Genomic DNA, 13833 nt, shown 5'->3' with positions numbered 1-13833 from the left:
TCACCACCCCTTGACTAATCTCTTTGGTTTGTGGCCTCCCCCTACAAACTGCCAAGAGGACTCAGGGCAGGAGGTACAAGCCACTGAGTAAGGGGCTGTCTAATGCCTGTCCCCTTCCTGAGCCTGCCTTTGCTGCTGGCAGAGGGACCTGGGGCATGGCCTTGGCTGCCCCATCACTGCTTGCATCCCAGTCCCACACAGCCCAGTTCTCCCCTTGCAGCAGTGTCATGCATCGCCCAGTAAACACCACAAACACAGGCGATAAACTGTAAACTTTAAAACAACTGTTGAAGGATGCATGTGCAAGCCCAGCACAGCGCTGGCTCCGCGTGGAGCGAAGCAGGGTTTCCCTGCAGGCAGCATGGCATGAGGAGCCAGTTTCTGGGGGTTTTTCCCCAGAAAAGCCCTGCTCAGCCTAACTCTAAGCTGAGGTTAGCAGCAGCTACAGCAACTTGCGCTTACTCCCGAGCATGGAGGTTGTAGAAAAGGTTTCTGGCAGGCACGGGCACGCTGAGGATGGGCTTTTGCAGCTGCCAGCAAACCCGTGGCAGCAGGAGGGCCCTGCACAGCCCCGTGGGGCTCCCGCAGCTGCCCCAGTGCAGCAGCTCAAGCAGGGGGTGATGGCAGAGAAGAGAGACCTGCAAAACCCTGGGGCTCACGGCTGTTCCAGCGAGTTCTCCAACAGCACCCGGGCCAATCCCTGGGCAGGGTGTAAGGTGCAAGCTGGCACCTCGGCAAAGGCATGTCTGCCCCCCGCATAGAGGGCCACAAGCAATCTCAAGGCGTGCTGTGCCCGTCACTGGGAGAGCGTGCGGGCGGTGTAGCGACGCTCGAACTGGCCCACGTCGAACTTGCGCTTGCAGCCGGCGTAGTTCATGTAACGGATCTTCCCGAAGATGGCCCGCTCTGCCCAGCCCTGGTCGTGTATGCCGCATATGGACCAAAGGCAGCCTGCCGGGCAAGGGGATGGAGTGTCAGCTCTCCCCCTTGCTCAGAGGCAGCTGGAGAGCCAGTGGGATGTGGATGCAAAGCAGGATGGGCTGGATTGTCTGCAGAGAGCCGTCCCCACCCACAGTGGCCTTGGCCATCAGAGATAAGGCCCCGGGCTGCGTGCTCCCCTCCTGCAGCTTGCCTACGTATCCGTTGGGGTCCCTGCCGTCCAGCTCGTAGCGGTCATTGAGGTAGATGGCAAACTGCAGGGCCTCCTCAGGGGAGCGGGTCCACTCCAGGATCTTCTTGGCCCAGTACATCCTCAGGAAGCCGTGCATCTTGCCCTCCCGGACCATTTGGAGCTGGGGGGAAAGGGACAGCCGCAGGGGTCAGTCCGTGCCAGCTCACCTCTGCCCCTCGGGAAAAGGCTCAGCATTTTGCGGTGGAGATGCGGGACACTACCTGGGCAGCATTCCAGAGCGGGTCATGTGTGGTCCCCCGCTCCAGCTCCTGCAGCTTGTAGAGAAAAGGCCTCTTGTCTTCGGCGTGGAGCTTCAGGGTGGTTTGCGCCCAGTCGTAGGCACCTGTGAGGAAGAGAGATGAGGAGCAACATTGAGCAACCCACTCCTGCAGGGCCCTGAGGAAGGGATGGGGGATTGGGCTACCGAGGGCACTGTGCCCTGGAGGCACCAGCCTTGAAGAGGGCATCCGCCAGCTCCTGTCCTACCTCCAGAAAGTACCAAATGATGGCACATTAGTGCCCCCACAGCCCCTCTCCTAGCAGAAATGGGATTGCCAAATTGGGGTGACCAGTTGGGTGCCAGCCTGGCCCCCAGCATTGCCCACCCGGCCTGGGATGCTACCTTGCACGCTGTCATAGTTCTCATTGTAGTAGCAAAAGTTTTCAGCCAGCTCCCGCCGTACCACGGCCTCCTCCACAAATGCGTCCACCGACTCCTTGTACTTGCCCCGGTGCTTCTGCACCTCCAGGATGGCTCGCTGGGTAGAAACTTGGCCTGGAGACGTGGGGAGGGAGCAAGTCAGGCTGCCCGTCCAAGCCACCATGCTCGGTCCTGCTGCAGAGTGGGAAGCCTGGGGCGCTCACCAAAGTGGAACCACGGGGAGAGGTTGCTGAGCGCTGCCTTGTTGGGGTCGTTCCGGTGGGAGCCAAAGGATTTCAGCCGCTCTGCAATGAAGGACTGCAGCATAGCCAGCCCTGCAGCCGTGCCGGGGGTCGCCCATTCCACCTCCTTCACGGTGCGGTCCACCTGCAAGCTGGAATAACAGGCCTCCCAAGCAATGGGCTGGGTGGCGACCAAGCAGCGTGAGTGCATTTGCAGATGCTCTTCAGCCAGATGCCCCGAGTGTTTTGTCCCCTGGATGTCCCCAGCCAGCAAGTCCCCACCTTGTGCCAGCCTCCTCCTCTTAACCAGCCCTGCACAGCAGAGATGTGGGAACTGAATGAAAGAGGTGGGAACCTCCCTTCCCCAGGGCATCCCCATCTCCACACCACCTGCGGGTGACCTCAGACAGGTCACTGTCCCCATCCCCTGCCTTTCCCTCCCAGGATCACAAAGCAGCTGTGAAACTCTCTGGGACTCGCTGCGAGTGGGTGTGGAGGTGTCTCCTGCTGGTACCTCTGCCGGGCAGGAAGGGGGATATGGGTGACGAATGACAGGGGGGAACTCGGTGAGGAACTCGGGGAGCTGAGCATGGATCTTGCCCCGGATGGTCCTGGCGCTGTACTCCTGCTTGGGGGAGGCAACCCAGCAGGGCACGATGTTGTGGGCATCAACCTGGGAAACAAAGCAATGGAGGAGGGTGTGAGCAGAAGCAAACGGTCCCGATGACATGACACACATGCTCTCTGCTCAGGTCACTCCAGTGTACCTCTGCAGGCACGAAATGCAGGAGACAAGTTTCTCCCACATCTCACCAGCTAGAGTCTTCCCCTCCCAGAGCACGGGCGCCCACCTGCGCAAATGGCACGTCTTCTGGCAACCGCTCCCTGACGTCCTCCACCCACTGCCGGGGGAGGCGGAGGGGGCAGAAGTCTGTCACCAGCCCGCCCACTCCATGCTCCACCACGAATGTGGGCAGCACGTCCTTGGCGTACCCCAGCAGCAAGTGGAAGGGGATGTTCAGCTCTCCGCACTCCTGCAGTGAGGGGTAAAGGGCTACGGGGTGGTTCACGGCTCTGCAGACCCCATCCCACCATCATCTGCTGAAGGGATGGATCTGCCTCCCCCCTTCCCCACGAGCCGTGTCCCACCCAACGTGGGCATCCCCACAGCGGCCGTACCTCAGCCACCTCCTGCAAGCCCCTCAGCATGAAACCATAGTGGCGGATAGTGGCATCCAGGAATTTGGGCACCAGGCAGAAGCAGACATGCAGAGGCAGCTCCTGTTTGAGGGCCAGGCGCTGGGCGTAGAGGAAAGCCCAGTTATCTGGGGAGAAAGCGCACGAGGCAGTGTCGGGGGGACGCTTTGCTGAGGGGATGGAGATGGGCTTTCACAAGAGGAATCCCCCCAGTCTCCCCCGCAGAGGGGGGACCAGCTCCAAGGCCTACCGTGGGAAGGGACCAAGGCTTTTGCCACCCATGGGAGCTCCGCTTCCCGGCCCCCCTCCGCCAGCTGGTTCGCACCTTGCACCCGCTGGTCCCGGGACATCCAGTAAAGGATGCACCGAGCATCAGCCTTCAGGTCCGAGCCCTGCGAGACGAGGCGAACCCGCTTTTTGTTGTACTTGAACTCTCGCACGGACGGGGCCGCCCTCCGCCGGGCCTCCTGCACCGCCTCCTCCTCTTCCTCCTTCCTCCTCCGAGACACGCGTGGCAGCTCCCTCACCTCGGCCTTTCGCTTCTCTTGCCCCCGCCGCATCCTTAGGACTGCCCGGGCCAGCGCCCGGAGCAGCGTGGTTACCCTCGGCCGCTGCGAGAGGAAACGGAACCGTACTGAGCTGCCGGTACTCTGCCCATCCCGGTCCCCGGTCCGCCCCCAAAGCCCGGGAGATGCCGGGTCCCGGTCCCGGTCCCGGTCCCGGTCCCGGTCCCGGTCCGGGTCCCGGTCCCGGTCCCGGTCCCGGTCCCTACCTGGCAGCGACGCGGCCCTCCGGGTGTTACACAAGTTGGAGGCGTGGTTTAATGGGCGTGGCGATGGGCGTGGTTTATGAAGAAAGGGGCGTGGCGCCAGCACCTGGGACCGCCCCTCCTGTACACGGGGGCCGGTGCTGCGCCGATGTCCCCGGCGCGCCCACGGGCGCGCCGGGGACATCGGCGCAGCACCGGCCCCCGTGAAGGGTGTTGTAGTGCCCGCCGGTGCTTCCCCTCCCTGTCCCCTGGAATGAGGAAGCGGCTCCGGCCACCTTCAGCTGTCACACGGCAGTGTAGTTCTCCGCTGGCACCATCCCCTCACCCTGCATCCTCGGGTGCAGGGACCTTTCACCACCCGGGGATTGAGGGTGCTGGCTCTGGACATGGCTGGGCAGATAGGAGGGCTGCCCCTGCCCCTGCTGCTGCTGAGCCTTGCTGTGCTGGACTTAACGCTAGGTAAGGGCTGAGTGGGATGCGGTGCTATCTGTGGGGTGGGTGGTGGGTGCGGAGCATCGTTCCCCTGGGCGGTGGGTGGCCCCAGGGTGGCTTCACCCACAGAGGTGAAACAGTGCGGGTGCTATTTGCTCTCCGACATCACAGCCCCATCCCAGTGAGTGAACAGAGCTGCGCTTTGCAACACCAGAGCGACAAGCTTGGCTTTATTTCTTTTGCCTCTCATGTGTGTCTCTGTCTGGGCAGAGAAGACCTTGGTCCCAGCTGGACCCCCTTCCTGAACCTTGGTCCCTGCTGGGCTCATTGCCTTTGCTACGACCTACCCAGCAGCACCAAACACCCCTGCCCGGATGGCAGTATCACTGGGATGTCGTGGGCCTGGAAAATTGCAAATGCCATCCTGATGTTTGGACTTGACACAAAGCAAGAGCAGCGTTGAGCCAAGCACAGGGAATAAACCTGGTGCTTGTACCTCCTGTGAGCCTTGAGCTACAGCCATAGGTCCCATCCTCTTGCGTCCCTCAACCCCCCGCAGAGCAGGGTCACAGCAGGTCTCTAATGACTTGGCCCTGAGCTCCAAGCTGGGATTTGTTCCTCTCTGGCCCCCCTCGGTGGGGCTGGTGCCCCATTGCCATTATTTACACCCAGCGCTATCAGTTCCTGCCTATCTGCAGCAGAGAGCTTTGTGTAAACTGCCGCTGCTGTGATTCCAGTCTGTTTCATGGTCACCAGTTCCTGCACAGCTCTTCCTGTCAGACAGGTTTGTCTGACTTCCTCCAAGGATGGGTGAAAGTGGTGGAATGGGTCTTAGCGCTGGTGCCTACAGGAGTGTCTGCCCTGAAAACGGCGATACCCATGGCTTGTTCCTGCTTTGTCAGGCTGGGAGATTTACGTGGCCTGCCTTGCCAACAATCACGTTGCCGTTCAGGTCATCCACATGCTTGATCTCTGCAAGGACAGTGAATCCCCACTCCCAATGCTCCGTGGCTGATGTGTAGCTCTGGGTCCCTCAGGGAGCTCACGCTGGTGGTGATGCTGCGCCATCCCTGGCACAGCCATGGTCTCAGCCTTTCACCGCCAGCCCTTGCGTGCCTCACTCTCCCACCTTTTTGCAGGGACCACCGCCACAGATGTGACAGTCACCACGTCCCCGACGCTCCCTACCTCCTCGACACCTACAAAGACCATGGCACTGCTGCCCACCACTGACTCCACCACCGCAGCCACTGTCCCTCCCTCCAGCCCTGAAACCTCCGCCCCAGAGGTGCTGACGGATGCCTTCACAGCCAGCGATGCAACGCCTCGCGGGAGCGGCACGGCAGCCTCCAGCATCACCACACCGCAGGCGAGGGGCAGCGCAGCCCGCAGCACTCCTGGGTCGCCCACTGGCACCACGGTGCAGCCTGACCCCACCCCAACAGGACCAGGGCTCACCACCGGCACCCCAACTCCAATCCCCATGGCCACAACACCCGACTGTGCTGAGACGACCATTGTCACGTCTGTTGGGACCAGCACGGCCCTGGCTGTCAGCTCGTTTGGAGTCAAAACAAGCCCTCTGCCTCCCTCCCCCTCTTCTCCTCTCTCCTCCACCTGGGTGGGCACCACGCTTGGCACCAGCACCCGCCAAGCGCCAGCCGTGACCATGCTGCTTGGCAGCACATCCCCAGGGACCGGCAGCACCTCTTCGCCCACCGCACCGGCACCGACAGCCACTTCGGACGAGCCCTCGACGACCCCGCTGGACACCGCGGCCACCCCCGTTACCAGCATGGGGGTCCCCGGGAGCACCTCCGTCCCCAGCCAGCCAGCCGGGACCACGGCCGGGACCACCCCTGGTACCTCCACCCCGACAGCACCTGAGACCTCCAGTGCCGCCGCAGGTGAGTGCAGCCATGGAGCACCCGTGGGGCAGGGGCAGGGTGACAAACCCCCTGCGAGATACCCCACGGCCCAGCCCCCCCACCCCGCCTTGCGGCAGCCGCCCCGTCTCCAGCCTCTGCAGGCCGGCGGGTGGGTCCCCCGCCGCTCCCCGCGCCCAGGCCGGGCTGGCCGCCCCGTCAGGCAGCGGGGACGAGGCGCTCCCTCACACCCCACGCTGCCGGGCGGGGACGGCGGCACCGGGCCCGGGCCTCGGGTCACCGCGGCGCGGCGCTCGGGGGCTCACGCGGGGCGGGGCTGGGGGCGGGGGAAAGCCGGGGGGCGGGGCCTGTGGGAGAAACGTGTCTGCCGTGAGTGTCAGGGAGGGGGCGGGGCTTCGGGAGGGGGCGGGGCATCCCCGCCCCGCGCTGGGGGGGAACCGGAGCGGCTGTAAGCCCGCGGTGTGGTTGTGACCCCGGCGGTGAGAGTGTACCCCAGGAGTGTGGCTGTACCGCAGGAGTGTGGCTGTACCCTGGCAGTGAGACTGTACCCCAGGAGTGTGGCTGTACCGCAGGAGTGTGGCTGTACCCTGGCAGTGAGACTGTACCCCAGGAGTGTGGCTGTACCGCAGGAGTGTGGCTGTACCCTGGCAGTGAGACTGTACCCCAGGAGTGTGGCTGTACCGCAGGAGTGTGGCTGTACCCTGGCAGTGAGACTGTACCCCAGGAGTGTGGCTGTACCGCAGGAGTGTGGCTGTACCCTGGCAGTGAGACTGTACCCCAGGAGTGTGGCTGTACCGCAGGAGTGTGGCTGTACCCTGGCAGTGAGACTGTACCCCAGGAGTGTGGCTGTACCACAGGAGTGTGGCTGTACACTGGCAGTGAGACTGTACCCCAGGAGTGTGGCTGTACCCTAGCGGTGAGACTGTACCCCAGGAGTGTGGCTGTACCACAGGAGTGTGGCTGTACCCTAGCGGTGAGACTGTACCCCAGGAGTGTGGCTGTACCCCAGGAGTGTGGCTGTACCCCAGCGGTGAGACTGTACCCCAGGAGTGTGGCTGTACCGCAGGAGTGTGGCTGTACCCTGGCAGTGAGACTGTACCCCAGGAGTGTGGCTGTACCACAGGAGTGTGGCTGTACACTGGCAGTGAGACTGTACCCCAGGAGTGTGGCTGTACCCTAGCGGTGAGACTGTACCCCAGGAGTGTGGCTGTACCACAGGAGTGTGGCTGTACCCCAGCGGTGAGACTGTACCCCAGGAGTGTGGCTGTACCGCAGCAGTCCCCCCAGGCAGCCATACCCTGGCAGTGCGCCTTCCTCGAAACCTGTGTCCCAGCAGTGTGATTGTATCCTGGTGGCTATCCCAGGACCCTTTACCCTACGGCTGCAGCCGTAGCCTGGTGACACCCCTCTCCGTGCACCTGAACCTGGCAGGGAGACTGTACCCTGCCCCGGTGCCCCTGGCCATGCACGTCCCCCCAGTGTCCCTGTGTCCCAGTAGAGAGACTGTATCCTGCCAGAGTACCTGTATCCCGGCCTAATGCCTATGGCGTGAGAGCACCCCAGCAGAGCGCCTGTACCCTGGTGATGCCTTCAGCGCGCCTGTGCCCTGGCAGCGGGCAGCCTGTACAGCAGCAGGGTGGCTGTGCCCTGGCAGTCCTCCAGTGTGCCTGTCGGCCTGCGAAACGCCTGTACCCTGGCCCAGTGCCTGCGGGTCCCTTTGACTGACCGGTCTTGTCCCTGACCCTGAGAAGAAGGAAGCGGCTCTGGCTGTCAGCGGTGCGCTTCAGCCGTGACATGCTGTGATATGGGGAAGTGATGCCTGTACAGACAGCCCAGGGGACAAACCCTCAGCCTGGAGCACGCCCTTCCTGAGCGCCGCCTGTTCTCTCCGCCAGTTCCTCGAGCTCAGAGCGAGCGGGCTGTTGTCTCCCAAGGGCGTTGGTGCTGGGAGCCATCACTGAACATCACCCCTGTGGCAGAGCGCTGGGACGGTCCCAGGCAGCCTGGCTGCTTCCCTGGGCTTTTTTCCGTTGTCACCATCCCCTCAGCAAGCAGAGGACGGCACGGTCCCCGGCTGAAGGGACCTGGTCTGCTGCAGTCGTGGCCAGGCCGGCCTGCCCTGCCCGCTGCTCATGGCTGCCCTGGGTCCAGCGGCGCAGCTGATGTCTGCTCGGCATTGCACCCGTCCCTGGGAGCATCTGTGTCGGGTGGAAATCCCCTCTTCGCTGCCAACACCTCAGGACCCACCTGGATGCTCCTCCTCTGCTGGGCAAAGAAGACCTGTAAACCCCAGTGCCAGGGCTGTGGGGAGCGCTCGGAGCGGTGCCTGGGGGGGGGCATCGGCTCCCGCCTGCCTGGACATGGCTGGGCAGAGAGGAGGGCTGCCCCTGCCCCTGCTGCTGCTGAGCCTCGCTGGCCTTGTGCCGCACCTCGTGCTGGGTAAGGGCTGAGCAGGACGCGATGCTTTCCGTGGGGCGGGTGGGGAGTGGGGAGCATCATTCCCCCGGGTGATGGGGTGCCTCATCTGCAGCAGGTGCCTGTGGGGTGGGGGGTGTGTGAAATGCTGCGGGTGCTGTTTGCTGTTTGCTAAATGGGTAGCAGAGGTGGACTTACAGCTTCTCTTTTGTGTGAGGATGAGGCCCTTTAGTGCAGACACCCACCCGGGCATGGGTTGGGATCAGACCTTTGCCCTTCTCCACTTTATTATTTAACCAGCTGCTGCCTGCAGCAGCTCAGGGAGGGAGCGGCTGCTACAGACTTTGGGAGTTTCTGGTAGGGTTGGCTGAAAGCAGCCGGCAGCTGGTGGCTTGGTTCTCTATCCCCATGTAAGCAGAGCCCCAGACTCACTAAGTTTGTTCTGGGACCGCTGGGGAATCCATCCTGGCATCTCAAAGCCGCCACCTTGCAGGGACCCCTTGATAGAGACCCAGACAGCCAGGCTGTTTTGTGCATCCTTTTGGAGAGTGTTACAGATGCCTGGGCTTCCCCAAGGGACAGCAGGCTGCCCCATGCGGGCGGAGAGGATGGCCCTCCCACGTCTCTTAAGCCCCCCCCCCGGCAGAACTTTTGTGGGTTGCAGCAGGTCTCTCTCTAATGACTTGGCCCTGAGCTCCAAGCTGGGATTTGTTCCTCTCTGGCCCCCCTCGGTGGGGCTGGTGCCCCATTGCCATTATTTACACCCAGCGCTATCAGTTCCTGCCTATCTGCAGCAGAGAGCTTTGTGTAAACTGCTGCTGCTGCCGTTCCAGCTTGTCTCACGCTCACCAGTTCCTGCATGGCTCTTCCCGTCAGATGCATTCGTCTGACTTCCTCCAGGGATGTGTGAAGGTGGTGGAACAGGTCTTAGCGCTGGTGCCTACAGGAGTTTCTGCCCCAAGACCAGCGATACCCATGGCTTGTTCCTGCTTTGTCAGGCTGGGAGATTTACGTGGCCTGCCTTGCCAACAATCACGTTGCCGTTCAGGTCATCCACATGCTTGATCTCTGCAAGGACAGTGAATCCCCACTCCCAATGCTCCGTGGCTGATGTGTAGCTCTGGGTCCCTCAGGGAGCTCACGCTGGTGGTGATGCTGCGCCATCCCTGGCACAGCCATGGTCTCAGCCTTTCACCGCCAGCCCTTGCGTGCCTCATTCTCCAGCCTCTTTGCAGGTACCACTGCCACGGATGTGACAGTCACCATGTCCACAACTCACCCTACCTCCCCAACACCTATGGAGACTTCAGCACTGCTGCCCACCAGCACCTCCACCACTGCAGCCACAGTCCCTCCCTCCAGCTCTGAAACTGGAGCCTCCACCCCAGAGAGGTCCAGCACATCACCAGGGCCTGGCAGCACTCCCACCATGCCTCCTCCCACCGCACCAGCACCAACAGCTTCTTCGGACGAGCCCTTGACGACCCCGTCAGACACCACGGCCACCCCTGATACCAGCACGGGGGTCCATGGGAGCACTCCTGCTCCCAGCCAGCCAGAGGGAACCACAGCCAGAGCCACCCCTGGCATCTCCACCATGACCACGGGGCTAGTCCCAGGCACCCCAACAGCACCTGAGACCCCCAGTGCAGCCACGGGTGAGTGTAGCTGTGGAGCGCCTGGAGGGCCGAGGCATGGTCAGGGTGACAAATCCCCACGGGGATGCTGGGCAGGTACTTGGGTGGCTTCATGTAGATGGCTTCGTTTAGGCTCGGTCTGACCGCAGCTGTAGGAGCATTGTGCACCTCTCTGCAGACAGTGCTAATGTAATGTTGCTTTGCCCAGGCATGGAGCCCTCTTCCCCCGCCATCGACTCAACCCAGACCCCAGAGGTTACCCTCAGCACCCCTGCAGACCTGCCAACGACACTGCCCATCTGCCCCACCGCCACGTCCAACACCAGTAAGTGCAGTGCCCCGTGGGCATTGCCACCCCCTCAGCACTGGTGGCTTTGGGCTTCCAGAGTCCAGTGTGGAGGGTCCTGGAGCCCCGTTGATTTTTCTGTGCTGTCAATATGGGGCATTGATGCTCTGTGGGATGTGTGGTTTGCTGTACAGGTGGAGGGCTGTTCTCCTGACGGTGTAGGTATCCATGACATGGTTAACCTGAGAGGATGTCCCATGTCTGTGCCAGTGATCCTGGGGAGAGACCCCCAGATCCTTTGGCATAGCCCAAGATTCAAGGGCAATAACCAGAGCCTTGTTTTTTGTCCTTAGGTGCATCTCACCTCTTTTTGTCACTGCGGCTAACTGTCCCCTTGGACCTGGGGAACACCACGGTGCAGGAACTGGTGCTGTCCAAGGTGAGGTGTGCTGGGAGGGGGTGTCACTTTGCATCTGCCAGCCGTGGTCCATCCAGCCGGGGAGGGGAACAGGCAGCCAGCAGGAGGGGAACAGCTGGGCCTCGCATTGAATATCATCCAGACCCCTTTCGGATGAAGGGGACACGCTCCTTCGGCTGCTGTGGCCCAGGATCAGGCCCCTCCTAGGTGGGGAGCGGGCGGTAGGAGACCCCCTCCATCGTGGTTTGACGGCTGTCCTCTCCCCCCAGCTCCGCAGGGACCTGCAGACGGCATTCCCATTTGCTGGCCTGGCAGTGGAGTGGCGAGGGCACAGGAGGACCTGACTGCTGCTCCTCGCCTGGCCGGCACCCGCGTGGACTGGCAAGCCTTCTTCTCCCAGCTCCTTACTCCACAGCGGTGCAGCCCTTCGGGGTAACCTGTACAGCTCCCCTTGAACCTGGGAACCCCCTGTCCTTCACTGCACACCCCCAGAGGACCCCCAGTGCCTCCCGTGGGCTGAGGTGCCCCTGCCCCTTCCACAGCCCGCCTGTAGAGCCCAAGCCCTCCCACCACACTGCACCAGCCGTGGGACCACCCCCAGTGCTGCTGGGGGGCTGGGAGGAGGGGACACTGAAGGGGCTGGGCTTTTACAGCTGAGACTGAGATGGCTCAGCCACAAAAGCCACCCTGGGGATGGATGGATGAGAGCAAGGAGGCCTGGACCCCCTGGTACTGCTGTGCCCAGGGCACTCGGGGGCTCAGTGCTGGTGACCTCTGGGGTTTGCAACCTGGGGAGGCTGCAGTGCCCAAAGTCTTCAAGAGATGCTCCACGGCTGCTTCACATCCAGAGCGGGCCAAGATGGAGCCTGGAGTGGCTCTGGGAAGGAAGCAGGAGAGGAAAAGAGCCCGCCTCTCCCACCTGAGCCCTGTCCCAGGTCCAGCTGAGCTCCTGAGCCCTGCAGCGCAGAGGGCGAGTGAAGCCAGAGCCCCGCACACCATCTGTCCCCGGCTCGCCTACAATATTGCTGACAGAGGAGCACACCCATGCCAACACGGGCTGGGCAGGAAAGGAAATCCCACGTTTTCTGTGGCAAAGATGATGACTTCTTTTTTTCCCGAATTGCCTTCCCCAGTTTTCAGCTTTGCCATCTAGCAGAGGTACGGGCAAGAAAAAACGGCTGAGTCCCAAAAGCTTCGCAGCGGAGACGGGCTCAGGGCTGTCCCCTCCTGTCAAGGGCTGCTGCAGATATTCCCAAGGATGGCTTGGCACCTTGACAGGCTGGGGGGGATCCCCGCTTTCATGCTCTCTGTCCCATGACACCCCATGGCTGCCAGGGCAGCTGTGCACACCATGGGGCCGTGGAAATCCCGTGGGCTGTGCTCCTTCCCTGTTTTTTTCCAGTCCCCACCTAAGGAGACGGCCGCAGCGTCTGTCCCCCTGCAGCAAAGTCATTTATTAACTGATTAATTAGCCAGATAAAATCCAACTGAAGCAATTATTAGCCTAAGCAAGTCACCTCGCCTGGAGATTGAAAACTGAAATAATTAGCAAAATAGCTGTGTTGCTCATCAGGTGTTATTTTCGGCTGATCCCTGCTCCTTGCTGGCAGCCCGCGCCGCCCTGGCATGGGGAGGGCTGGGAGGGGGCACATGGCGCTGTGGGATGCCAAACCCAGGGATGGCTCCTGGGCCCCCCCAGATTGTCACCCAGCTGGGAAAGAGCCAGCAGCCAGACAGGATGGGGAAAGTCACCCTGGGATCACCTGGCTGCCTGCCGGCTGGCAGGGGCTGGGAGAGACTGGGTTGGGGCTGGAGGTTGAGCCCAGGCAGCTCGTCAGGATTGCTTCCAGTTAGGATGCCCCTTGCATCCCAGGGTTGCCCCTTTGCTCTCTGGGATGCTGCCTGGCTTTTGGGGGCTTGTTGGAGCCATCGGCACCAAGAGAGGTCCCTTAGCACCCAGGCAGGGAGCCGGGGAGCAGGGCAAAGCCTGCCGGAAGGGGTCCCCAAGCCAGACGCCTGATGGGGCACTGGGAAAGAAATCCTCGTGCTCTGCCTACGCCGTGGAGCTGGGCCAAGAGTCCTCCTACGCCGCGTCCCACCGGGCTGCTTTCTCCGGCTGTTGAATCCATAACTTCAGGCCCCAGGACATGGCTGAGGGCCAAGACCAGGGTAATGGAGCCAAACTGCGTCACAAAGGGAGGAAAAGGTCCTGAAGTGCCGGGATGAAAAGGTGACTGGGGTACTCGCTGTCCCCTGCCGGCACGGCTGCCTTCCACTGTTATCGTGGTCGGGTGGTGGTGGTGGGGAGAAGATGCTGTGGTGGTCCCACTGAGCGCCTCTGCCTCCCAGCCTGGGAGGGAGAAGAGGGCCACAGTGGGGGGACGTGGCTCCCATGGGGATGGTGGGCACTGCCCGGGTGTTGGGGACAAGGAGCTCTGACAAGCTCCTGATGCTGCCCATGCTCTCTGTGCCCACCGTCCTTGAGAATGCTGGCCACCACCTTCACCCCACAACTGCTTACCTGCCACGGACCCCCTGACCAGAGGGTCCTTGGGAGGTCAGATCCAGGTCCTGCTGCCTTCCCAGCCTGTAAATAATTTCTCAGCCTCTTCGCCATAACCCGCTCCCATCTATCAGCATTGTCCAAAGGAGCAGACCCTGTGCCCAGCAGGACTGTCACCTTTGGAGGGCCCAGCAGCGTCACAGAGTGTGTGTCTTGGGTCCTTTGTGGCTCAGGTGT

The 13833-nt window shown here is 62.2% G+C and overlaps 2 protein-coding genes across 4 annotated transcripts; one reads left to right on the top strand and one right to left on the bottom strand.

Moving 5' to 3' along the window:
- Positions 1-268: 268 nt before the first annotated feature.
- On the bottom strand, positions 269-4055 carry LOC126039856 (deoxyribodipyrimidine photo-lyase-like). 2 transcript variants are annotated; one of them, XM_049803584.1, is made up of 10 exons: positions 4023-4055; positions 3576-3861; positions 3233-3378; positions 2905-3087; positions 2568-2726; positions 2036-2234; positions 1794-1946; positions 1393-1514; positions 1133-1292; positions 269-951 (listed from the first exon to the last, which is right to left on the bottom strand). In XM_049803584.1, exons 2-10 carry the CDS (start codon positions 3808-3810, stop codon positions 797-799), a joined length of 1512 nt encoding a protein of 503 aa, XP_049659541.1. In that variant the 5' UTR covers positions 3811-3861; positions 4023-4055; the 3' UTR covers positions 269-796. The 2 variants fall into 2 exon arrangements, with proteins under 2 accessions (XP_049659541.1, XP_049659539.1); XM_049803582.1 differs by lacking the exon at positions 4023-4055 and having other exon boundaries at positions 2036-2726; positions 3233-3352; positions 3576-3734.
- An 86-nt stretch (positions 4056-4141) lies between these two features.
- On the top strand, positions 4142-12647 carry LOC126039762 (mucin-5AC-like). 2 transcript variants are annotated; one of them, XM_049803366.1, is made up of 6 exons: positions 4142-4478; positions 5591-6358; positions 9988-10410; positions 10598-10714; positions 11029-11114; positions 11363-12647. In XM_049803366.1, the coding sequence occupies exons 1-6, from the start codon at positions 4406-4408 to the stop codon at positions 11435-11437; spliced, it is 1542 nt and encodes a 513-aa protein (XP_049659323.1). In that variant the 5' UTR covers positions 4142-4405; the 3' UTR covers positions 11438-12647. The 2 variants fall into 2 exon arrangements, with proteins under 2 accessions (XP_049659323.1, XP_049659324.1); XM_049803367.1 differs by lacking the exons at positions 10598-10714; positions 11029-11114; positions 11363-12647 and adding an exon at positions 8233-8776 and having other exon boundaries at positions 9988-10236.
- The last annotated feature ends 1186 nt before the right edge of the window (positions 12648-13833 follow it).

Source organism: Accipiter gentilis, chromosome 6 (genome assembly GCF_929443795.1).
Source record: "Accipiter gentilis chromosome 6, bAccGen1.1, whole genome shotgun sequence".
NCBI classification, from domain to species: Eukaryota; Metazoa; Chordata; class Aves; order Accipitriformes; family Accipitridae; genus Astur; species Astur gentilis.
This window is presented reverse-complemented; position numbering and strand designations above follow the sequence as displayed.